At 35.7% G+C, this 26,013-nt stretch overlaps 1 protein-coding gene across 19 annotated transcripts in view; it reads left to right on the top strand.

The window, feature by feature from the left end:
• The window catches only part of VTI1A (vesicle transport through interaction with t-SNAREs 1A), a 358,597-nt gene that overhangs the window by 61,036 nt on the left and 271,548 nt on the right, over nucleotides 1-26,013 (top strand). For 14 of the 19 annotated variants that reach the window (XR_015724729.1, XM_045803127.2, XM_045803126.2 and 11 more), the window contains exons 4-5: nucleotides 15,029-15,106; nucleotides 21,495-21,515. Coding sequence is in view for 18 of the 19 variants with exons in the window: in XM_045803127.2 (XP_045659083.2) it covers nucleotides 15,029-15,106; nucleotides 21,495-21,515 (99 nt within the window). In the remaining variant the exon portion in view is untranslated. The remainder of the gene's footprint in view (nucleotides 1-15,028; nucleotides 15,107-21,494; nucleotides 21,516-26,013) is intronic. The other 5 variants (XM_045803131.2, XM_045803125.2, XM_087862706.1 and 2 more) reach the window with 1 other exon arrangement.

Here is a 26,013-nt window from a genome sequence, read left to right as displayed (position 1 = left end):
AGGCAAAATTGAGTCCCAAGAGCCAGAAGGAACTGGTTTGGAATGGCAATCAGGTCTTTTTATCAGGAGTTTGGATGACAACTGAGAGCAGAACTGATGTGGTCATGTTGGGCCATAGCTGTGTGAGGACACCTTAAAGAGCTGAGGCAGCAAACCCAGAGTTTGATACACTGGAGAAAGACACTTGCTGGCATTCTCAATAATAATTATTATTATTATCAGAGCAGTTATTTTTCTTTAATTCTAGTAAGTGCTCAACACTATCTAGCTGTTTCATAAACTTTATCTCGATTAGACCCGAGGTACATAGGGATTCAAAAATTTGCTTAATAATCACACATTTAGAAAAGGACAAAGCTGGGATTTGAATCCAGACTCATCAGATGCCCAAATTGGAGGTCTCTCTGATTTATCATATTGTTTCTTCAAAGGACCAGCAAATAAGAGTAATAGAAACTAGCCCCAAAACTCAAATAAAAATTAATGTGTGTAAAGAATATTAAATGTATTCAGAGCAGAAATAAGGAAGAAGAAGAAAAAAGAGTGACCACCTCAGCTTTATGTATCATGAATAAGATTGGGTACACATTGGTTCATGTTAGATTTTGGAAGAATCTACTAATATCCACCTCTGAGTGCAGTTGGGGCTACCATCCCTAAAAATAACAGAGAAAATTCTGGAGTAGACCCCTCACATGATTAACAGTTGGAAAATTAGACAGATAAAGGAAGGTCCTGGGATCATTTTCCGTGATGGAAAGTTGTAGAGTTTTTAAGTGTCTTCAAGTCTGTGAAGAACTGTTATGCCAAGTGTGGGCAGCAGGTGTTGTTGGTCTGTACCGTATGTACAACGGTAGTACCACACATTTGAGTTTGATGCAGGGAAATAGTTCCTGACAGTAGCCAGTGACTGTTGGAAAACCTCATTTGTAAAAATTGAGGCACCTCCTTCTGTAGGTTTTTATAAGATACATTTAGTGTAGGATGATGTAAGGGGGCAAGGCAGACTGGAGGGCCTTTCAAGGTCCCTTCTAGCCCTAAGGTTCTGTTATGATTGCATATTTATAGAGCACCAAAATTGGCTGTGTTCTTTTCAGAGAATAGGATTGCATTCGGTCCCTGTCCAGGGTCATCACACTCAAAATTAGACAGATCAGCAATACTTGGTTGCCAAATCAAGTCGAAGTGTAGCAGGCACATGTCTAACTATCTGAGAATGTGTGTTCTCTTCCAGAACATTAGAGAATGACCTAAGAGCATGGTAGAAGATCTGTAGTTAGTGCAAGCACTCCAGTAAGGTTTGTATTAGGTTCCTCTAGGCGTTTTGTTAAAAGAAATAATAATGATAAATCATTTCTTATTATCTGTTAAACAACCTAATTTAGAATTGGCGTCCTCAAAGCTTCTAATTCAGAAGGAAATGAAGGAAAAAGAATTGGACTTTATTGCCAAACCGTTTTAAATAGTAAATAATATTCTGTTATTATTAACCTGATAGCTTTGAACTTCTCTGACCATGGATGACTTATTTTTTTTTTAAGATTTTATTTATTTATTTGAGAAGGGGGGGGCATGAGCGCGGGGTGGAGGGACAGAGGGAGAGGGATAAACAGACTTCCTGCTGAGCAGGGAGCCAGACATGGGGCTGGATCCCTGGGATCATGACCTGAGCCAAAGGCAGACGCTTAACCGACTGGGCCACCCAGGTGCCCCAACCATGGATGATTTAGATTGAGTCAATTCTAGTTACTGAACTACAAAAAGAAAACTATGTTGCTAATTTAAAACTAGCAAATAAGGGGAGCCTGGGTGGCTCAGTTGGTTAAGTGTCTGTTTTCCGCTCAGATCATGATCCCAGGGTCCTGGGATTGAGCCCCTCATTGGGCTCCCTGCTCAGTGGGGAGCCTGCTTCTCCCTCTTCCTCTGCTGATCCCCCTGCTTGTGCTTTCTCTCACTTTCTCCCCTCTCTCTGTCAAGTAAATAAATAATATCTTTTAAAAAAAAATCTAGTGAATAAAGTTCTGTATTTTTATTGAAAAAAATGGAAAACCCCATCATATATGGTAAAAATGAACAGTTTCAGTTGTCTGATTTTGACCTTTTTGAGGAATGGTCTCATATTTTTGATTAACAAGAATGATTATCTAATCAAGGATTTATTTGGACATTTAATCTCAGACATTAACTAATTATAGAAAAATACCTTATCAAGAGCCTATACCTTCTTCCCCCACTAATCTTTTCACACTTTTAATCAATGTATACTTTTTATTTGGAAATAATCCCAAACTTTCAGAAAAGTTTGAAGAATAGTACAAAGAACATACATATATTCTTTACCTAGATTTACCTGTTAACATTTTGTTCCATTTGCTTTATCATTTGTGCATGCTTTCTCTACTGATCTTTTACTCTCTACATACATGTTCCTGTTTTCTGAACCATATGAAAGTATGTTGCATACATCATACATCTGTTCATGTTTTTAGAGTAATGTAATTTTATACCTTTCTTCAAAGTAAAAATATTTTTTCTCAGATAGCTCTATTATTTACCAAACTGTAGAGGCAAGTTGAACTATTATATTTCACTTTGTTTTTCTCCTGTTGTCTATTTTAACTATCTCCTGTTGTCTATTTAACTATCATTCATGAGGCCCTTTTCACACCTTGTGTCTGGAGTATACTGTTTTTTCAGATTGTCCCTTAATAAAATCTGAAGACCTGACACCCAGCACCTGTTGCCACAACATATAATGGTACAGCTTCTTCATGTGACATATTACAGAATTTTGTAGTGCCAAATTCTTGTGACATAATTTTTATTAGAGAAAACTCATTTTTAAATGTAAATTTTTGTGTTCAAATAATCGTACTAATTAGATCTCTGTTCAGTAAAATTACATGGTTTTTGACCTTTAGATTTGTGTATTTTCTATTTCAGCTTGATGTGGATTCACTGGGCTGAATTTTCATGTTTGCTTATTTCCCTCCCAGTAGTTTGTAATTCCACAAGTCTAAGAAGTCCGGAATGAAGATGCAGCTTATAAAAAAGGGAAAGAGATTAAAATCAAACAAAAATAATAGGAGAAGGGGTTAAACTATTTTAAATACTGATGACCAAATTGAAATTATTTTCAAGTTGTGAAAATGTTATTACTGTATTTTTACTGATGTAATGTCGTTATTATCTGAGATTAAAACCAACTTTGAATAGATGAACTCTGAGTATTTTTCGAAATGGTCTGAGATATGGAAGGGGTATAAACTATGGTGAAGTCATTTCTCTGAGGTTTTCGGTGGATACGGAAGACACAGAGCCAGGATCAAGTTAGGCTCCCGGGGAAAGATGGTCTTAGACTGAATATTTTGTGGGCAGAGGTACCACCTGTGTTCCTGGAAGCACCAGAGTTCAGAGAACAAAGTAAAAATGCAGCACAATGTTGCCTTCTTCATGTAGCCACTGAATTTTGACCCGGAATTTTATTAGAAAGCCTCATTGTCCTCTGACAACATGTAATTCCTGTCTGTTGGTGTTATTTTTTTTTCTCCTTGTGTGCTTATTAGTATTAAGTAGACTGCATGCTTGCTTTATGTTAGACCACTTCCAGAAAAGCTAGACAGAATTAGTTTCAAGAATATTTTTCTTTCCGTAGCACCCACACGCAGGATGTACGATCTGTAGTAGTTCTTTTTTGAAATACAGCAATTTGTTCCTGTCAGGAGAGGATAGGTTTGTTGTTTTAAATTGCCAGGTTTTGTTTTTGTTGGCGTGTTCCCCAATACAAATTGAATGGCTGACAAAAATCTATTTGTATGACAGTTCAATCTAGATAAGTGCCCTCTGTTGCCTAACGGTACAATTTGGGGTCTCCGAGATAAAAGCAAACTGAATGCCAGCCTTGTAGCACAGCTTCTCTGTGCAGATAACAGAAGTAATCCATATTCCTGAGCTACACAAATCAGACAAACAAAGAAGAAATATGCATGCACATCATCTTGTTTGAAATGGTGGTCTTTTAGCTTCTACATAATAAAAAAAATGGGAATATCTGACTTATGAGAACAAAATAAATAGCTCATGTGAGATATGCCTGTATTTGAAATTAAAGGGAAATGTGCTATTGACTTATAAAGTTGGAGAGAGGTCTGTTGCTTAGTGTCTTCCCGTAGTAGCCAGGTGTCCCCCGCTATCAGAAAGCGGAGAGTACCTATGAAACCGTTCGTAAGCCGAAATGATGTAAAGCAAGGAAACAATGATCATTGTTACATGGAAAGATTTTTTAACATTCCCAGACCCAACGAATAACCTCTCTTAAGCTTTTCTGATACCTTAGGACACAGCCTGCTGATGGATACACAAAACAAATGGAAATAAAGCAGAGATGCTTACAGCCCCAATTCAGAACCCTGATGCTGAGATGCTGTGTGCTGTTCCTGGGGAAGGAGCTGAGTGGGGCCACTTTCACTGCTCAGGGTGGGAGCTGCCTCCCTAACAGCTCACTGAAAAACAAATGCTGAATGTTATTTTTGCTTTTCACCCTCTTTTGGTAAAAGCAAAAATCCTCTTCAGATTTCTTCTTGTTAGCAAAAACAGGTACTGATGTAGGCCTTTAAGTAAAGTGGCATCATGTGAGTCTCCCAAAAGTGGGATATACCTGTAGTCGCTTTTGTCAAATGTATTTGCTTTCTATTTTAACTATTTCTATTTTCCTATTCTGAAATAAGTGATATCTTTGGACAGTGATTCCTTTGGAGCTTTGATATTTTGCAAGAGATAGGTTTGAAGGGGTCTCCTTTACTTCCTAAGATGAGGAACTGAGAATTTGTACCTTTTGGCTTACCTCTGCCTTAAAACATGTCAGGCTTACCATACATGTATCTCTCAAATTCATATATAAAAAGAGGGATGGAATATGTGGTAACAACAGTTATATGGAAAGAATTGGGACTAGTTCACAAGGTAACAGACATCCTGGAAATATTGCTGAGAGGCCCAGTTGTAGATATTCTGAAAAATAATCCCTAGTGCTTGGTGATGGATTGGGTTGGGGAATTGGTTTTGGGAAGAATGTTTAGATTTTTATGTGGGGAGACTGTGTGCATGGTAAAACCAAACATCAAACTAGGGAAAACAGAAGGAGGAGCAGTATAAGAGAAAGAAAATGCCCTATTATGTGTGTTAAATCTGAGTTGCCTTCAGGTTTTCTGAGGCACCCAGTAGGAATCAGATTTGTAAGAAGAATATGCAAAAAAACCATGTCTTTGCCAACTTCTAGCTGGTAGTCAGAACAGTGGATAAAAATAAGATCATTCAGATGAGTGAGAAGAGGTCTAGGATGAAGACCTCTCTCAGAGGACTGAGAGAGAAGTTATAATGAAGGAGATTGAGAACGAGAGACCAGAAGGATAGGAGGAATTCCTAAGGAGGAGGTGCTGTAACTGCTAAGGAGAAAGTGGGCAACAATGTCTGATGCTATCAAGAGGTCAAATGAGGAGAGTACTGAAAGGTGGCCATTGGAGCCAAAGTTGGTACAATTGGAGCAACAAAATTAATGATGTAGTGTTAAACTATAAGTCAAAGTATAAAATAAATATCTGTAAGTCCATACTGATATCAATAAATGATTGAATAATGATTGAGTAGACCTCTTTCGTACAGAAGACTGCCAAGTGACATATGACGATACTCCTCCCTGAAGGAGATAGAGCATGACTCCCCACTTATTAAATGTGGGCTGCACATAGTATGTACAGTCCAGAAGGGAAAAAAGAGTAGTTTCTCAGTGGAGAAACATGACGAACACTACCTCAGCCAGGCACCAAGGTCAACATCAATAGTGATAAGTCATGTTGATAGTGTATGTACCTCGGATATGATCGGATGAAAATGGCAATTTACCTCTTTGGTCTTCCTCCAAAAAACATATTAGCACAGTCTAGTCAGGAGAAGAACATCAGACAGATCCCAGTGGAGGGGCATTATACAGAACACCTGACCAGTCTTCTTCAAAACTTTCAAAATCATCAAAAATAAGGAAAGTGTGAGAAATTGTCACAGCCAAGAGGAGCCTAAGAGCACATGAGAAGTAAATGTGACATGGAATCCTGGATGGTATCTGGAACAGAAAAACAACATTAGGTATTAAGGAAACGTGGAAAAATTATGTACTTTAGTTAATAATAATGTGTAATAATGGACTATTGATTCATTAACTGTGACAAATGTACCATACTAACGTAAGGTGTTAATAATAGGGGAAACTAAGTGTGGGTTTCATGGGGACTCTAATATCTTTGTAACTTTTTAATAAATTTTTAACTATTCTAAACTTCCAAAGTTTACTTAGAAAACATGGCCGATGATTTCCTCAATTAGGAAGATACTGGTGATCCTAGGGAATCCTGTGGCATGGCAGGAAAGCATCAAGTTTGTTTTAAGTTGAGAGGTGGCTGGGGCATGAGTAAGTGGAGTTAATGTTCATGGAACACTTGTTCAAGAAGCTTGGCCAGGAAGGGAAGGATAAAGAGAGGTTGGGCATTGGCTGGACAGTATAGTACTGGCTGAAATAACATTTCGAGGTATATAAAGCTGGGTACACTTAAGAATATTTATGTCTTTAAAGGAAAGAACCAGTAGAAAGTGATACACTGATGATATGAAAGAAACAACATTTAACTGAGGAAGCAAAGCCCCCGAGTAAGCAGGATTTTATTCTATTCAGCTGAAGGTGAAGAGTCTTATAGGAAGAACATGTTGTTTATGAATCAGATATGAATATTTATATTTATTATACGTTATAGTTGGGGTCACTCAAATGGGGAAGTAATCTTCAGGTTGTTTCCATAGAGAATTTGGGCTCAAAGAACTTAGTTTTACTGCCTAACCATCACAGTTTTATTGGCTATATTCATAAAGCATTAAAAGGCATCTCTGAATTACGAGAACAGTAACCTCACTATAACACAGCATATACTATAATAAAGGATCTGTCATAACATGGGTTCAAAAGCAAATATTAGGGGAAAAATATTTTAAAAATTGTTTGCCTGAAAGATGGCTGGTTCCAATCTAAAATTGTAGAGTAACTGAATAGGGAATCACCAGATCCCATGGGCAAGAAGGCAGTTCTTAACCCATCTTGATAACCAGTGCAGCTCCTCTTCTGCCATGTGGGTAGATTATTGGTGCTTTATGGTGGAACCTTTGAAGATTAATCTCGAAACATAGCTAAGTTACACCCGTAAGTGTGGTTGTGACTCACCCTCAGATCAGAAGTTTTATTCTGATATAAAACATTCTACCCTGGGGCGCCTGGGTGGCACAGCGGTTAAAGCGTATGCCTTCGTCTTAGGTCGTGATCCCGGCGTTATGGGATCGAGCCCCACATCAGGCTCCTCCACTATGAGCCTGTTTCTTCCTCTCCCACTCCCCCTGCTTGTGTTCCTTCTCTCGCTGGCTGTCTCTGTATCTGTCAAATAAATAAATAAAATCTTTAAAAAAAAAACAACATTCTGCCCTAAGCATTCATCACCCTTGAACTTCCAAATTTATTATTGTCAAGATTCCAGATGTTGACAACAATGTATAAGTAAAGGCTTGTTTTTTGTTTGTTTATTTTGGAAGAGGGCAACAAGAAACAAAATCTGTAGACTAATCAAATTTATAATGGATGATAAATTCCTAGAGCCAGGTGAATGATGCAGCTGAACCTGCCTTGGGGAAGGAGCAGTGGGATGGCCTCAGCCTGCCATGGTGGTTTGGTAAAATGAAAGGTGGTGTGGTAAAGTAAATAGAGCACTGACATTGGGAAATAGATGCCATCCTTCTTCTTCCTAGTCTTTCCCAAGTGTGTGGCCTTGGGGAGATCACTCATCTGGCTTAGAACTTCATCTCTAAATATGGAAGCCTGGTCTAGATGATGCCTAATGTCAGTTCTGTTCTTTTTGAGATATCTCAGTGTCAGTTACAGATTCATTGAGATCATTTGCTCTTGGAGATCTAGATCACGTGAAATTATGGCTATGGACAGATTTTCAATGCATGATTGCTTTTCCTTCCTAATGCTAGGCAGATTATGTAGGGATGCATACAAACTTAATTATGTAATTATATACTGTATTTCAGTAGTTCTTTTAAAAATACAAATGAAGCATCTGTTATGTAGCATTCATCTATCAGAGTATCATTTTTCCAGTGGGAGTGCATAGGGTAAGCATATGTTATTATTATCAAACAAAACAATAAACATTTTGATATTTTGATTATTTCAAGTATAGTCTATGGAGTTATTTGTCTTTATATTCAGAAAGATTTTAAAGAATTAAGTTTCCTCAACTGAAAACTTACACTATTCCAGATGTTGACAACAACATCTAGGCATTCTATCATGAGCTGATTTTCTGAATGAAGTAACTTAATTATTGATTGACAAGCTAACATGATTTAAGACACAGCCACACTGTGTTCAATAGCAATGTGAAAGTCGTAAACTACAAGCATATGCAAGCGAGGCCATGATACTAACAAACTCACACTGCATTTTGAACCACCAATGCTAAACTTGAATTTTAGGCTTAGTTTTAGAGTTGCTGGAGAAGGAAATGAAGAAGTACAGTTACATGATTTCTGGGCTCTCTGTTTTGCAAATCATTAAATGATGTAGCAGCAATGTGGTCAGAGTTCCTAATATAAATAAAGGTCTATTCTAGCATTGTGAAGCACAAATAGAGTTATTATTCCATATGGACTGCATATGGGTTTGTGTGAGCCTGTGTGTGTATATATATACATGTATATAACTTCATTATAGGCATATAAATAGTCACATGTGATATTATAGATACATTTTTAAAAATAAAAGTGTGGCATAATCTAGCTCATAGTTTATAGCCAAAACATAAATATCCACTTCAAACATGTGAAGTGTTTCTGCAAGTATAAACAAAAATAATAAATGAAAGTGATTATGGTAGAAAGACATTATTTTTTTTTAATTTAAATATCTTTTCCTGGTATTACATACTAAGAACAATGGATTCTTTCAGTGTTCTCATGTTAACCTGCTTTTCCAACTGTTGGTAGCCTAGCAGCAGGGCATGCTAGTATTTTCTCTCTGGTGGCTTGCATATGGTCCATTGGCCATGAGTTTATGATAGATAGAAAGTGTGCTTTCCCTTTATGAATGCTACAATATTGGTGACATGTGGCATGTGCACTTCCCAGCGAATGAGCTTGACCTTTAACTCTAAACAGTCCCTTGAGCAGGAGCAAGCTATGTTTAGTGGAATGATTACTTAGAAGAAACAGATTGGAACCTACTTTCTCTGATAACATTAAAGAAAAGCAGTAAAGTTTTTCCCACTGAAAGTCATCCAAAAATGGTAGCATCACAAAATAGGAAATTGGGCAAAACAGTGTAGTAGACTTAAATAATATGAACTTTTTAAGGTTGCTTTTGATATATATTGGCACATCATTTTCTAGGTAAGATACGCTAATTTATACTCTCAGCCATATATGTGTACAGATTTATTGCATCCTTTCCAATATTACCAACTAATATTTAGTTGGATGTCTTTTGCAAGGTTATCACACCCAAGGTATTATGATAGGTTTCCATTTGTTTATAACATTTAAATTCCCACAACAGCCGCGAGAAATAAATATTGTTGCTATTTTAGATATTGAAGAAAGCAATATTCAGAAAACTTAATTTGACCAAGATCACATACTGTAATGTTATCTCTGTTATTTTTGCTCAGTGCCCCGTGCTTTTTCATGCTAACTACTTTCCAAGCATCTAACATTTACCTAACAGTACATGTAGCATGGTACGTTTTAATCTTAAATAGTTTTTTTGCTAGAAATTAATTCATCACAGAAAACACTGTGATGAACAAAATTTCATAACTTCCTTTTTATTTTTTTTCTCCAAAATGTAAGTTTCCTGTCCTGGATTGATGAGCTTTTTTAAGTCCTGGGTCAGGGGTGGAGTGGAGTGTGTATGAAAAGTTGAAATTGGTCATGGAGAAATAGAAGTGAGGTTAAAAATGGAATGCTTTGTGCCAAAGATAGATGCATTTTAGAAAATGCCATCTGGGCATTACAGAAGTATGATATTATTTAATTTGAACCAGCTAGAATTCAGTAAGGAATGAATGCCAGCAGTTATATGACTAGCTAATAAATATAATTTCATGGTATTCTGTAAGATATCCCTAAGTGTTAATTGTAACAGGAGCAGTTAAATTCTTTAGACCAGTTAAATTCTTTGGCTATGAAAGCATAACAGTTTCTAATCACCTGGTAACTTTGGGCATTATTAAATATATGGAGATTGAAAGACATGGTAGAAGCAATGGAAAAGTCTGGCCAGACTGGGTAATTTGTTTTAGACCTATGGAGAAATCTATTAACCATTTCTTCTATAGACCAATTTGATTGGGAAGTAGGACAAGCTGTTCTTTCATTACTTACCAAAACCATACTGTACTTTGTATCAATTATTTTGGCTGTCTGCAGCACATAGATTAGAATAAAGGGCTTTCTTAGTGTTTGTGAATGTTGCGGATTGCTGATTAGTAATTAAAGTACTGAATGAAGAAAATTAGGCCAAAATTGAATGGGAATGAGAAAGTCTTAATTCTGTGATACAGATGTTAGAAACAGATTGTCCTGAGCAGCCCATTCAACATAGTGACATTCTACATAGCCATGGAGTGTTTGCCTCCCATGTAAAGCTCAAGTCAAATGCCTTAGAGATGGTTTCCTCTCCCCTGCCTTGTGATGTAGCTGTATGGGTATTAATTTAGTGAAATATCCTGTCTGCCAGGTGTGGGAACTAGCTGATTTTATTGTAATACCAGATCATTACTTAATTCATATGCAACAGAGTGCAGCACATGGAAAGCATTATAAATCTATTTACAATGTGGCTGGTCTGATGATAACATTGTATTAAATTCCCAGGTGAGGCAATTTAAGCAATTGCTTTGCCATGTGCACGCTGTGGAAATTAAATTCTCATATACGCTTTAGTAATAAACCAACTGCATTGTTATGCTTATGCGAGTGGTGGGTTGTAGAATCCTCATTCTGGCTATGTGTACCCTGTTTCACATGTAGAATCATATAGAAGGCTGTACCACAGATCACAGTTCTTAATTAGTTTCAGCTAAGTTAATTCATTTTGTTTGTAGTCTAGCAGTGCCTATCCAGAAACATATTCAGTTCAGTTGGGAAATATTAAGGCTTGGGTCAAGTAGACTGTTTCAAGCCAAATTTCCAGACAGAACTGGGGAAGTATATCTGTTTGAACTTGGCTTTAAGAAAATCAGCCAATCGGTATCCGTATACCGAGTGAAAACTGCTTGGAATCTGAAGTCCTCACTTTCATAATGAAGGACTCACTTTTGTCATCAGTTTAAAATAGCCATCGAAACTTTGTGTGTCTAACTTTTTAGGAATAACAGTCAATTGTTAATTTGCCATATTCTTTCTATAGTTCATATATGGTCTTTAGATTTTTCTGCCCAACTGTGTCTAGTCCGTGTAAGTTTAGTGTAAGAAGGAATAAGCTTTACACAAACACACAACTAAAAGTGAGAAATGCTCTTGTATTTAACTGTGTGTGTGTGCGTGTGGCAAATATTGTCAGTCGAAGCTTTCCACCCTTATGGTACAGACCTGAAATTGCAATAGGTTACAAACTGCATAGAGCTCTGTCTTCTCCAGAAGCCACATATAAAGAACCAGTAGACAGTGGTAACTGACAACTAAGACTAAAAATGTTGACAATTTCTTGATTTGCCTGGTTAGCTTATGTATAGAAGTCATTAACTATTTATAAAATGCATTATGAATTGGGTTCCTTCAAACTGTAGCTGAGTGTGTGACATTTCCAGCTCAAATTCTCATGCTTGCATTTGGCTAAAGTACAGATTTTATACAGTTGATAATAAAGTAAAAATATTTTAGTTAGTTTATCAAGATACAGTCAATGTTTCAGCTTCATTAACTTTGAGTCATCTGAATTAAAATATACATAGTACTTAGTAATGGAGAGTGAGGTTATTAAAAATTCCACAAAAGGTAAAATTATTTATTGATGTTTGGGAGGGAAATTATCAATAAAATAAGCAGTTTGTCATTCAAAGGAATTTGCTTTTTTGGTATTCAGTCAGTTTAGTGATGATCTGGCTAAATTATAGCTGATTACAATCAGCTTACTTAAAATTTCAAACCACAAAAAAATTAGGAGAAAATACCAATGTCAGGCATTTAAATATAACTCTTAATAAAACAAAGTCTTGATTTTTTTAAAAAAATTGTAAAATGACACTCCAGTGCAAAGAGTTTGATTTTCTGCATCAGCTATATGATTTTCAAGAGGAACTATTTCTGATATTTGAAATGAGTTTTTTTTATTCTTTAAGAGAAGTTAGTTTAATCAGAGAACATTTTATAAAACTCAGCATATCATTTGCTTAATTACATCCAGAAAGCCATCCAAATGACCAGTTTTTACCATCCCAATAGTAAAGACTGACATTTACAGGGACCACCCTTCAGCTCTGGATAAATCCTTAGTTCTCCTCTGTTTCTGAGCATGTGCACTCATAATTGCTGGTTTTCAAAAGCGATGGATTCTCACCAAAACAAGATTAGGTACTTAGGGATACATGTTTGTAATTTTCTTCTTCTTTTGAAGTTTAGTAAATCAAAATAAGAATATAATGTAATTGAACAATCTATGCCAATTTGTTGGTATTTTGGTGAAAGGGGGGAAAACAAAAACAATCTCCATATGATATTCTTGCATACTGTGGAATGTTTTAGTCCCCCATAGTGATGAAATGAATAATTAAAAAGGCAGCTCTGATACCACAGCCTGTTTAAAGGTTCTCATTTCCTTTAATGCTGTAAAATACTTTCACTTAGCTAGTTTGAAACTACTGTAGTGGGGATCTCCAAATGGGTAAAAGAAAGGTTTGGCTTGATCTAAATATTGTTGTAAGGCCATGAGGTGTATTGACCTTGCAGTTTAGCACTTTTCAATACAATTCTGTATGAAATCTATAGAAATAATTAATAGTAGCTTCAGTAAATACAGTAAGAGAAGCAGGCTTAATATATGATGTTTGTGGTGGTAAAAAGTCTGGCATGTTCACAACTGAATGAGTTGGTTCACTCCTGAATTGTTAAGACATCTGATATAGATGTCATTACTGACCTCAGGCTAATGACTTAACTTTGCTACTTTGTCCTCTGCAACATTGTTGGTTTTATTTTTCTATTTACAGACTTAACTGCATTTGCTAAGGTACAAGAGATACACTTGGAGCAGAGAAGGGACTTGGGGTAGAGACTCAGGGCAGAGAAGGGATGCCATCATCTCCTTTCTACTGAAACATTTTGCAGTTTTTGCATCTTTTTCCTGGGTGTATTCAGAGGGTAATAAAATGGGGAGGAAATTTTGTGTGGTAGAATTAGTACAGTTTCTGTTTAACCAAAGTGGTCTTTAGAATTCCATGAGAATGATTGTTTTTCTAAAAAAATAAAATAAAGCGATGTCTAGATTTATTTTTATTTACACTCCAGTCAGCCTTTTTCAACTAGGTTCTGCCAGAGAGTTAAACCCTAGTGCCCTTAGGCTTCTGTTCTGTGTAATGAGCTAAACTTTCTCTTATGTACCATCCTTGATACATCGAGAAAATAGTCACTAAAATAGTTTTCCGTTTTGTGGTTCAGATAAGGAACCCCAATTGAGAAAGACTGCAACTTTAAAATGATTCAAAATCTATTGGGTTTTCCTGTTAAAATTCCTTTTAAATTCTAGTATGATTTCACATTTAAGATACCACGATCTCTATGTTGCAAAGCAGTGTTACTTACTAGTATAAAAATCTAATTAAACATCTTGTTGACTTCTGCTCAAGGATTATGAATAGTCCTTTTTAAACTACAATAATTTTTCAGATCATAGTTGAACAAGTACGAAGTTTTAAAGCCTAAACTATAGCCTGCAAGTAAGAAAGGATTACTATTTCCCAGCTGCCATTTTTAAATGGTCTCTTTTTGCTTAGTTCAGAAGCAGAAAAGGCAGCAAAGTAGCCTGTAAATCTGCATTTGGATCTGAAAAGGTGATGCTAAAGGAGGATCTGAGGATGGCACTCTAGCTTCACAACTAACTTTCAGAGCCTTTTAGCTTTTCCAGATATGTGTACATTTAGATATTCATAAATTGCTTATAGACACATGTCTCTCTGACTTTACAGGCCAAGGTCGATTTCTTATAAAACAAAATTTCACTGGGTGAAATGTTGACTCATAGCCCACTTGCCTTTATTTACTGGGATTGGGAAATTTAATTTGTTTTCACACACACATACATGCACGCATTACTTTTCTTTAGGCCATTTTTTGAGGAGGGCTTGGGAACATTTAAGTTATTGTTTGGAAACGGGATGGACTTTTAAATTCCGTCTCTTTCTGACTAGTAACATCATAACAATGCAGGGAATACAGATGAACTATTTTCCAGGCATTCCAGTGTACAGTTGGAGTCATAATATTATCCTGGAATTAGAGATTTTAAAAGACCTATATTGTAAAGTTCATTTCCTGCCGCAATTTTAAAGACCCCCATATACACTAGTTTTAATTACAATCTGGTGAGTTTTGCCAATAGACAACTTATATAGCTGTATTTCCTTTAGTTTAGTGGCCTTATTTGAATGACTACGTATGGAATAACATACCAGTTCTGATGCACTTGTAAATATTAATGGAGTACTTACACAATGCAGAGTTTTCTTTCATTACTGGCATTTGAAAAACTTCTAATCTACATTAAACTTCTCAAGTTCAAGAACTTTACACAACTTTGCTTTGCAGATCTTAGCAAATAGGTTTCCATTAGGGGGCTCTCGAGGTTTGAGATGATCAGCCTTGATACCAATAATGCTCCGAAGCCTTTACTTTCTAACGTTCATCTCGCTCTCTCCCTTTTTGTTTTGTTTTATAGAAAAGGTCACGGATCGCCTACAGTGACGAAGTACGGAATGAGCTCCTAGGGGATGACGGGAATTCCTCAGAGAACCAGGTAGAATGCTAATCAGGAAGGCCCGGTGGGTGGCTGGAGGGTGAGGGAGGTCACTGGCACACTGGGCTCTCAAGCTGCTCCTTAACGGTATTAGCAGCAACTCATGTGGAAGCGATACTGTTTAATGCAAAGCTGGAGTCTTAATCAACTTCAAAATGTTTCTTGGAGATCTTACATTTAACCCTTTACCTTGTGATCACTGTCTGCTATCTTTTAAAAAAATCTTTTCTTCTCTTTTCTTTATTATTTAGTACTTAAGGAATAACTTGAAACACACTGTTTGCAGACAAAGCCAAGGTCTTCACCTCAAACACATGTAAAAGGAATAAAAAAGTACATAATGCAGCTTTGATAATAATGCAGTATAATTAAATCAACACTTGCAGCAAAACAAATGAAAGTAAGCTTTCAAAATTCAACAGGGCAGCTCAGTCTCCTATTGTGGAGCTTCTTAAAATACATTCACCAAAATGCAAATTGTGAGCACCAGTGTGGAACTTAGACACTCATACAGGGGTCCTGCCTCTGTCAAATAATAATAATAATAGGAAAAGTCTTTCTACAGTTTAAGATCTGCATAGGCAAAAAATAAGATACAATTTCTTCTTAAAAGGGCCTTACAACTTGGCTGTCAGTTCTCATTGGATCACACAGCAGTGTCATGAGTCTAATTAATGTCCCACTTCTTTCTTTGAATTAATACTGCAGACTTCATTAATTCTTGTAGATAGTGCATATGAACTTAAAAAAAAATGTTTTAAGAACCTCAGTGTAGAGATGACTTTTAAAATGTCTCAAACAACCCTAGTGACTTACTCTCTTTGACACTTTTAGAGAAAATAACTGATGGGAACTTCAGAAGCAAGACCTGAATGTGTTTATTAATATTCCTTTGGCAAGTATTATAAAGGTCTCTACTCTACCTAAATTAAAATGAACATAAATCATTCATTGAGTAAACCAAAATTTTAGTAAGATAGTAAAACATAATATATTGATAGAAATTATAATACACTTGCATAATTATATTTACCATTTCAAAGAGAGTATATTACAGGTCTACATATGCTGAAACGATATTACTATCTACCCTAATGTTAATATTATTAATGGGATGTTGCTTATGTAGTTAGGGCCCCCATCCATCCACCCAAAAAAAGGAGGAGGGAGAAGAATCACTGAGCTATATTTGTTTTTGGAAAGATCTCACCTCATCCACTATTTGGATGTTATCAGCTTGAGTTTAGACATGTAAACACAGTAAGATTTGACTTGGGATTTCAGCTTCCCTGATTAAAATGTGAGAACGGCTAAGGGAAAAAAAAAAAATAAGGAGCACATCAAACATAAAAGGGTGGTGGGATAAAGGGTTTTACTCATAATAGATTAAATAACATAAGGATGAGAGAAAAAATATTTTCTTTCTATATTAAGTGAGATTTAGATTGCTCATATCTCTTGAATGAATCATAATTTTCATATCTTTACTGGGAAAAAAAAAGCATTCTCTTTTTTGCAAAAATGTGAATGCATAGTTCCCATGTCAGTCCTCTAGAAAGCTATAGATCTTTCCTTCATTTGAAACTACTGCTTAATATAGAGGAAATAGAAAGGAAGGGGTGTTCCTGTCTAACTCAGACTCCTTTATTCTAATAGATGTTGTAGTACTCTGACAGGGATCCCCCCCCTTTTTTTTTAAAGCATGTTCACTTCTCTTAATGGACATTTTATGTGCCTAAAACATTTGCCTCACGTACGTATAAGTATGATTTTTTTAATGCCTAAAGAAAAATATTCTGTAAAAATAGAGTTCGTATTTTCTGAATTTTTCAAATTATATTCCTGTCACTTTAAAGTGATTACACAGAGATTTCCTCTGGACTTGTATAAATCAAACTTACAAATTCTGAATGTGCTTGGAGAACCTGAAGTTTAGTTGTAAGGAGCTGTCACTTCAATAAATAGAATATGAAAAATTATAGTCATGAGACAGTGTAACTGTTAGATTATTAGTTATATGAACTTTTCAGTCCAAAATTTGAATGAAGTTTGAAAGTTCAAAGACACTACACTTAACTTCTTGGATATTTTGTTGCCAACTATAACAAAATTTTTATTACATAATGAAATGATTAAATTTTGTTTTGGGGCTTTTTATCATAATATAGTAATTTAAATCCCTCAAACTAAAACACATCCCTTAGTCAGGAATGGTCACTTGAGAATAACTCTTTATTCTGCATCAGTATGCATTCAGACTATAGAATCAAAACAGAAGCCCTTTCTGTAAAGGAAGAAAAGATTTTAAGTTAGCTCTTTATATTAATTTTTGTAGCTCAGGGGCTGAGAAAATAGTTGTTTTTTTCTGGGCAGGATTACCTGTAATTTATATAAGAAAATATTTCCTGCCCACAACTAAGTTTATCTTTAAGTTAATTGTTGATAAATTGACTTTCAGAACTTTGTAGCCATGTAATATTTAAGATAAGCTTTTAATATACAGAGAAAACTTGGAGATAAATAAGACAAAAATATATGTTTCACTGAAATTGGGATATATCTCAATTTTTAAAAATTATAGATCAGAAAAGGAAAATAATGAAGAATGATAGCAATGTTGCAAATAGGTAAAATAAACTAACTACTGACTTGTTATTTTCGATGCAACATACACATCCTCCCTATAGTGGCTTCTTTTTAGAGATTTAGACAAATGTGAATGCCATAGCTATTATTTCTCATTCTGGCCATTTATAATGCATTTTTTTAGGCATCTAAAACCTGTTAGACACATAATCTGCCAATTAACTATAAAGTATATTAATTTACTCTTATATAAACATTTCTGACATGTTTAGAAATGTCAAGATTTCAGCAATTAAGAATTTTTCAAGTTCATCTTTAATGTCCCTCATACAGTACACAATTTCATTTAATTCCAAATTAATTGCTTTGTATAAATTCATTTCTGATTCATATCCATTTCACACAATCAAATATGGCTCATCCCTCATTTACAAAGAAGGGACAAAATTACCTACTTTGCACATTCGAGTACTGTTGGGTCATCAGCTTTCCAAGGGCTATTGTCTTAGGCATTATCATTCTATTATTTTAAAATACCATGTTTTCCATTCCATACGGCAAGATTTTAATTCTTTGAGAGAGTTGAGTTTTTTGAAATGTAGTAGCGCTGTATAGAGTGGAAACTTTAATAATTGTTACCTTGATTTAGTTTCATGAAAACCATTCTCAGGAAAGGGAAAAAAAATCTTATAGAAGTAAATCCCCTAATCCCCTTCATAGTGGAGTATGATGATGGGGCACCTAAAATGTGCCAGACTCTCCTTTTGAACCCTAATGGTCTCTCCGTTTCCGTATGCAAAATTATATTGATTAGTGAATAAATGTGAGTAAACGAAATTTTAGTAAATCCTAAATAGAAGGTTCAAATGCATGTCTAAGGAGTAGGATATTCCTAAACGTGCCGAAATTTTCGTGGTAAAGCAATATTTAGCAGATATGATTGCTTAATTTTTTAACGCAAGGTTCTCTTAAGTTCCGATTTGGGCTTGCTGTGCATAAAGTGTGTCAAACTTCAGCTACAGACCAGGGGGTGAAGTCGGTCAATTTAATTCCCCAAGATCTAAAGAAGGTCGGTATCATTTCATATAGCCCTGGCAGAGCAGATCATTACCAGGCACAAATCTGTTCGTTACGTGCTGAGGGTTTATAGCAAAATAAACAGACTGTCATCATAAGTTCAGAAAATTGTGTGTTCGACCCACGATAATGTGTAAAGGGCGTTTAATAGAGTTCAGCATTTATTCGTTATCTGTATGCGGACAGAGACGGCAGTGGCGTTATCAGCTTTAAAAAAAAAAATCGGTAGTTCTGGGGGTCACGTGACACACACACACACACACACACACACACACACACACACACACACACAGATGCGCGCGCGCACGAACCCTCACATGCGCTGCAGTGCAGTTTTGATTTTAGCCACAGCAGAAGGCTTAACCACAAGAGATTCCACTGGTTCAAACCAGCGTAAACCAGATTTTTTCAGCCCACAAAGGAACAGATTACCTCTTGTATCAAATTCTGCATTGGGGGAAAGAAAAATCTTTGTTTCAAAAAAAAAATGTTGATTATCGTAACTCAACATGGTGGCATGGCACATTTTCAAGTCGCCTAGGTTGGAGCTAGTAACTCAATAAAATACGAAATCACGACTTTCAGTGTAGCCTAAGCATTGTTAATTTTCAAAAATAGACCATCTTTTGTTTACTTGAATGATAACTCCCAGCCTCACGAAAAAAAAAAAAAGATTAAAACCCCTCCCATTACCTAGCTTAGCTACAAATCCGGTGTAGCGCTTGAATGCAGCCATGCAGCACAAACAAGATAGAACAGTTTTTGTTTGGAACCTATTGAAAAAACAAATGGGTAGCATTTTTAAACACTCATTGATTATGGCAGGGTGGCATGCCCCAAATGGTCTCAATTGCGGAGGAGTAGTTTTAAACTTTGGCCCTTTAAGTATCATAGTCAACTGAAGAATGGTGCCCCCAGAAAGAAAAGATAGCTGTGCGATCAATTCCCAGATCGTCTCTTTCTGAGAATTAATGTTTGCCTTTTTCTCCCATGATGTTCAGATAGCAAAGAGAAAGATTCCTATATGTGATAAGCCAGGTACCTTAGCTTAAAATTTTACTTCTTCTTGGGGAAGAATGGTAACCCTTCACATGAAACAGGATGCTTGACTCATAGGCACTGATGGTTGCTGAGAAAATATTAATTAAAAATAATTACAACTTCGTGTATATTTTCAAAGAACAATATTAATTCATTTTCACTAAATGCATTGCGAGACATTATGGAGTAGATTCTATACCCTTTCTAGAAAAGGTTCATAACAATTTTGAAATCTCGTTCTTTTGTACTTGAAATACTTTTCATATAACAAATAAAATAACAGAATAAGCTGGAGTGCATACTGCCTTCCTTGAACTGGAAACAAAAACAGCATTAAGCATTGAGAAAGCCGGGCTATAGTAAACATGATACTTTTAGAGAGACTTGTAGCGAGCAATTCATAGCATGTTTTCTCCCAAAGCAATAGTTTAATTTATTGGCCTGTGTATGTCAAGTGTTATAACAGATGTTACAGATATTTAGATGCTTAAAAATTATCAGTCGTAGACCTGAATTGCTGAGGATGCAAATTTCAGACCTAGAATGTGGTTTATAGTCGTTCACAACATAGATTTCAGTTTCTGTTCATTGCAGAAACCATGGCAGTCATCTCAACTACACAATGATATTTGATTTAGAATACTGTGAAACATATACACACCCCCAGCACACACACACAAAGAAAGAGCCAGATATATGGTTATATGCATTTTCTAGTTACTAAAGAGTTAAATAACTTGTTTTATCTGTTATATTTAAGGCAAATAAAAAATGTTCTACAGAGGAGAATTGAAATGTTATCACAGGGAATTTACTAACATGCAAGAGTGGTTTTTTTGGTTTGACTTCAGTGAGAACAGACTGCGCAAATGAAATAAGAGAGCTCACAGCTCATGGCTTTGAGATGGCCCGGTTTACAAGATAAAGAAAATTGAATAATGAAGTAAATTCAAAAATTTAAAAAAACAAAAACAAATAAACACCTTGTGATTGCAGTAGCCTCTTAAGCAAAACAAATCCTAGAAATTAACTCTGATATACACAGTATGTCTAAGGACAATGAAATATTTTGATACTGTGTCTTAAATATTATCTCTCCTGGCATGCCTTATTCCCAATTAAAATAATGTTACCTCCAGATACAATCCTAGTACTAGAGTGGGCCCATGTATGATATTAACTAAAATAATTATTTGTTTTAAATATTTATTGGGACAAAAGCATGAACTATTAATCATTTTCATTTGTAGGTAAAATCTGAAATCAGTTGTCAACATTCAAAATAGAGAAACATCCTGAAAACTTGTATATACAAAACCTTTTCAGTGGTACATTCTTAGAAGAGAGGAACAGTAAACTTGTTTTCTTTCTTTATAATATAGACTTCTATGAAGCCGTTCCCCTTTATTTCATGATGGTGTCTTAGATGTACTTTAAAAGAGAATTTCACACTATTCTCTTTGTTTAATGTGACAGTGTGAGAAAGTGATCTTTATTCGTTCAAAAAACTCTGCATGTAGTCTATGTTTAGGTTCTTTTAATGTGTTTGTCTGTGATTTTTAAATGCTAAACATGTAAACAGATAAATTGTCAATGTTAATTCTGTATCCTGTCACACAACTGATCTTTCTTTCCTGCCATTTCTTCCCTTTTTATCTTTTTTTTTTGTGCATTCATGTTGCAGTTGATAAAATTACGTGAAGAGGTGAGTACTTCCTAGCTTGCTTTTTTTTTTAAATTATGCTTTTTCCTATAAAATTGAGTTTCTAAATCTGAAGTAAGATCTTTGGGTTCATTTTTTTCCCAGGAAAATTTACGCATAGCAAAAGTATTGATTATATGGCTAGAAATGTTCTCCACTATCTTTTAAAAAAAACAGGTAAACCCTAATCATGCTTATCACAGTGATCATTGTTGGCTGGCATCTGGAGAAAATTCATATTTTAAAGGCCAAGAAAGGGCAGAAAAATAAAGGAGTATCTTAAAACTTTATCCAAGTGTTATGTAGACTAACTTCATATTTGTTTTATTTGTATTGGTTTTTCAAGGAAGTCAATAAGGTTAAAAATTTTTTTTTTTTTTTTTTTACATTCCAATTTACCGAAAATTCTTTTTAAATAGACTGTTTTACCTCACCCAAAATTCTTAGGTTCAACACAAGATACCATGTATCTATTTTCCTTTTACGGAAACACACATATGTTATAAATGCTCTACTAGTCTGTGTACACAGATACTTAAGAATAGCTAAAGCTCTCCTCATTGTTAACCACTTTCCTTTTTGTAGGAAATAGCACCCAAGTGGGTTCTCATTTTTCTGAGTTGCTGGCCTGTTTTATAATGCAGGTCCGGACTTTTCTGTGGCCCAGCAAATATTTACAGCAATGTTTATCATTTCATCCCTGTATCAATGAGGGATGCTGAATGATTCTGGTCTTGTTTTTCTTTTGTTTTATTTAATTAGGTCAAAGTTAACAAATACGTTTAGGTATTCCTTTTCAGAGATAAAACAGTTATATGTTTTACTTAGTGAAGTTGAGTTTTGTTACTTTTATATTAGTGCATAAAACAATGGCCTGTGTTGCAATTTGAAAGCTGTCTAATTACTTATAAGAGTACCCTGAGTTATTTTTGAGTTTAGATTGACTGCATTGATTGAGATTTTCCTAGAATTTTTTTATTGGTATGTCATCATTCTATGGGTGACATGAATGCTAAATGAGAGGCGTGTAGACAGTGGTTTTCACCAACTCTTTTGACTTAAGATGCTCTAGTAATGTCCTCTCTTAGTAAAAGTAATAATGATCTATAAAAAAAAGGGTGAATATATATAAAACCCTTACCCTCCAACCTTCGTGTGTTTTTTTATGGAAACAGATGTATATACTAAATGAATATAATCAATTGCAGTTTTGATGTATGAGATTATTCCCGAGGTGAGTGATACTCAACATTATTTTCCTGCAAGACAGAATATCTGCTTATATGTATTTGCATATGCTCATGCTTAGGTGAAGAATCTGAATTCTCAAATCTTAATGGAACTAACAATAGACTCGAAAACCTCTATGTGAAGAAATTACACAAAGCTCTTCTGAATTTAGTGAATATAGTTAATAAAATACGAGGCCTTATTATCATCAGCATTTTTGACAGATTTATTTTGTTAAGATGAGTTGTGTGGACTTAGAAATCTTAATTCTAAAAGCTGAAAACGTCATGTGCATTTCTTTCAAAATATGTTTTATCATCACTTTTGGCTTAATTCTTTTGTTGTGCCTATAGCAACAGTTTCATCAATACTGGCTCTGAGCTGCATGTTTCCAGAACCATAACCTGGAAAGGAATTGTCCTTGGAAGAATTAGATCATTCAACTAATAGAATAATCGACTCTGGAATATTCTTTTAACAGTCTTTGATATGGATGTAGCATCGATATTTGTAAAATAGATTATGATGATGACAGTGCTTTGGTATATGGCTTGCCCAGAAGAGATTGTTTCTCAGCCAGGATTCTATTAGTAATCACACAGTGAGCGTACCCCAGATTTCCTCCTTGTACCTCTCCTAAGAACACAAGCAGTCATCTGCTTCAAAATAGGGTGTTTGGTTGTGTTTGGATACAAAGTATGCCCCATCCCTTCCCTGTGATGCTCTTTCTTGGCTCTGTTCTGGGAACGGGGTGTGCTTGGAGGCAGGTGGTGTGTACAGGGAGTTTAACTGGTTGGTGTTGGCTGTGCTGAGCCCTCCGTCTGAATTCTGCCTCTCCAGCTCTTCACATTGCACAGCTCCTCACGCAAGTTGAGCTCTGTCTGAAGCTCCTGCACAGCTTCACTTACCTGCTTTGAAAGGGCTGAGGAGAGGGTGAGAGAGTGAGTTTGGGATGGAGTGTGGGGGCCAGTTGAAAGCATCAGCTGCCACTGTAGTGTATTTCCTTTCATTTTCAGAGACCAGGGCAATGCACAACTAAGGGAACAATGTAAATAGCACAGCTGTTACAAGAACTTGATTTTAGCTTGACTTAAGTGAAGAGGTTCCAAAATACAAAGTGAGTTCCTGCTGGAAAGCTGCTGGTAAACTGGTGGTCCTCTTGTGTGCAGATTTACTCTGATAAAATTGAACTGTCCTGAAGAAGAGTTACTTCCATTATTTAGGAATGTGCATTTTTTTTAAAGTTCTTTTAGAAATTTTGCTCCCTGTTAGAGCCATACACTTAATAATCTGTTTTGGCTCTCTTTAATGGAATTCCGAGAATCATTCTACATTTAAATGCTTTGTTTCTTACATTATCTATTATCATATAATTAGACTGTCCATTTCCAGTATTGATCTTTGATTTTTTTTTTTAATCTATAGTAGCTTAGTGTTTTCTTTTAATTTAGGGATTTCATCCAGTTTGAAAATGAACCAGAAATTTTTATTCTGTTATTCTGAATTAAAATTCAGATTTACCTTGAGTCAATCACAAATGTGATATCTTTTTAGAGAATTACCAGTTTGAAATTAAGTCCTTTGTTAGGACTTAATTGTAGAAAACAATATCAGAGAAGAGAAGAATAATCCCTATTCCCAAAACCTGCATGTAGGAAAATATAGGAGGAAGAAAGCTATTTTTGATAAGCGGAGTAAAGTGTTGAATTTTATTTAAAAACAGTCATGTATACCGAACACAGAGAGTTCCCCTTGCTTTTCTTTTTCTCAATTACAGCCTTCAGTGATTTAGCATTTTCATGATATAAACATTCCTTCCTTCCTCCCTTTTATTTATTTAGATTTTTTTTTTTTTGCAGAGGGAGGGGCAGCTTTTCTCTTAATTTCTCCACTGTATATTAGACAACTCTGTTAATTATTATAGACTGTTGTTGCAGCTTTCCTGACCTTCACATCAGGTCCTATCTCTCTGTTCTAAATGCATTGTTTTAATGATTCTTCCCCCCACCCCCCGCCCCCCCCAGGCCCTTCCCCCCAAAAAAAATTTTCAAGGAAAGCTTTGATGTGGCTTTAGCTGCCTCCAACGTCTGGCCGCATCTCAGATGTGTCACCTATGCCGGGAGGGAATAAGGAAATCACGTTTTGAATGGTAATGATAACATACTAATCACTTCCTTTCTTTGAAGATGGAAGCGAGATATTCTGTCAGCATCGCTGGCTGCTGGAGCTTGGAGGCACTGGTCTAGGTGTATTAGCTTAAGTGTGCGTGTCAATACAGCTTGCGTCTCCACGATCCGTGGGGGCTCATTAGAGCAAGGGAGATCGTTTCGCTCGACAGCCACTCAGATAATATGTGTGGCACCTCCTTTTTTATTATTATTAGAAAGCGTTTCTTCGATTTTAAATGACATCTGTCAACAACACAAAGTTATAGGAGTTGTGGTTGCATTTTCCCTTTCCATTTGACCAGATACCAAAACTGATTTGAAGGGGAAAAGTACTAATTTATACAAATACATGTATTCATGTACACACACTGAAATACACAGATATACGTAGTCATATATTTCTAAGTATCCAGACATACGTGCATCTGTACACACACACACACGTGCACGCATATATTCTTACTCGTTCACAGCCATGATTAGTTTATAAATCTGTTGGTCAACCTGAATAGATCAAGTGAGTGATCTTTATGGATAAAAAACAAAACAAAAAAACCAGCCTCAGTGTAGAAAAGAAAGTTGGGAAGTTGAGAATTTGGGGAAAATCCTCTCATTTCCCCGTCAAATATAAAAGAGTGCATATAATTATCATCATTTTAGTTCAGTCTAAAACAGTAGGTGTCAAAAGTTCACCTTCAACCTAGTGTCCTGTATTTGGGAACAAACCCTCGTTTTTGTGTACCTATGTGCACGGAGAAACGTGTTTCTCTTGTTCCTTGGTGTTTGCCCCGAGTTGTCTTAAAACTAGATCTACTGTTTAATATTCTGTTCTAGTAGTGAATGTTGTTCTATATGGCATCTTGCCACACATCCAAAATTGGGGGGCATTCTCTTGAAAATAAAGTTCCTGTTTAAAAATTCCTATCTGCAGGAATCAAAGGAACAAATGAGTTTTTTAAATGATGGCTTTTATAAAAAATAAATACAAAATAGGGATCATAAATCTATGCCAGTATCTCATACATCTACCCTGCTGAAACAGGAAAGATCCAGTTGGCTCTCATCTTCGTACATTTCTCAGTGTTTGGGAATAAGATTCATGT

This window comes from Ursus americanus, chromosome 6, assembly GCF_024610735.1.
Source record: "Ursus americanus isolate L20-20 chromosome 6, mUrsAme1.1.p, whole genome shotgun sequence".
Classification (NCBI taxonomy): domain Eukaryota; kingdom Metazoa; phylum Chordata; class Mammalia; order Carnivora; family Ursidae; genus Ursus; species Ursus americanus.
Note: the sequence above shows the minus strand (reverse complement) of the source record. Positions and strands in the feature narration are given on the sequence as shown.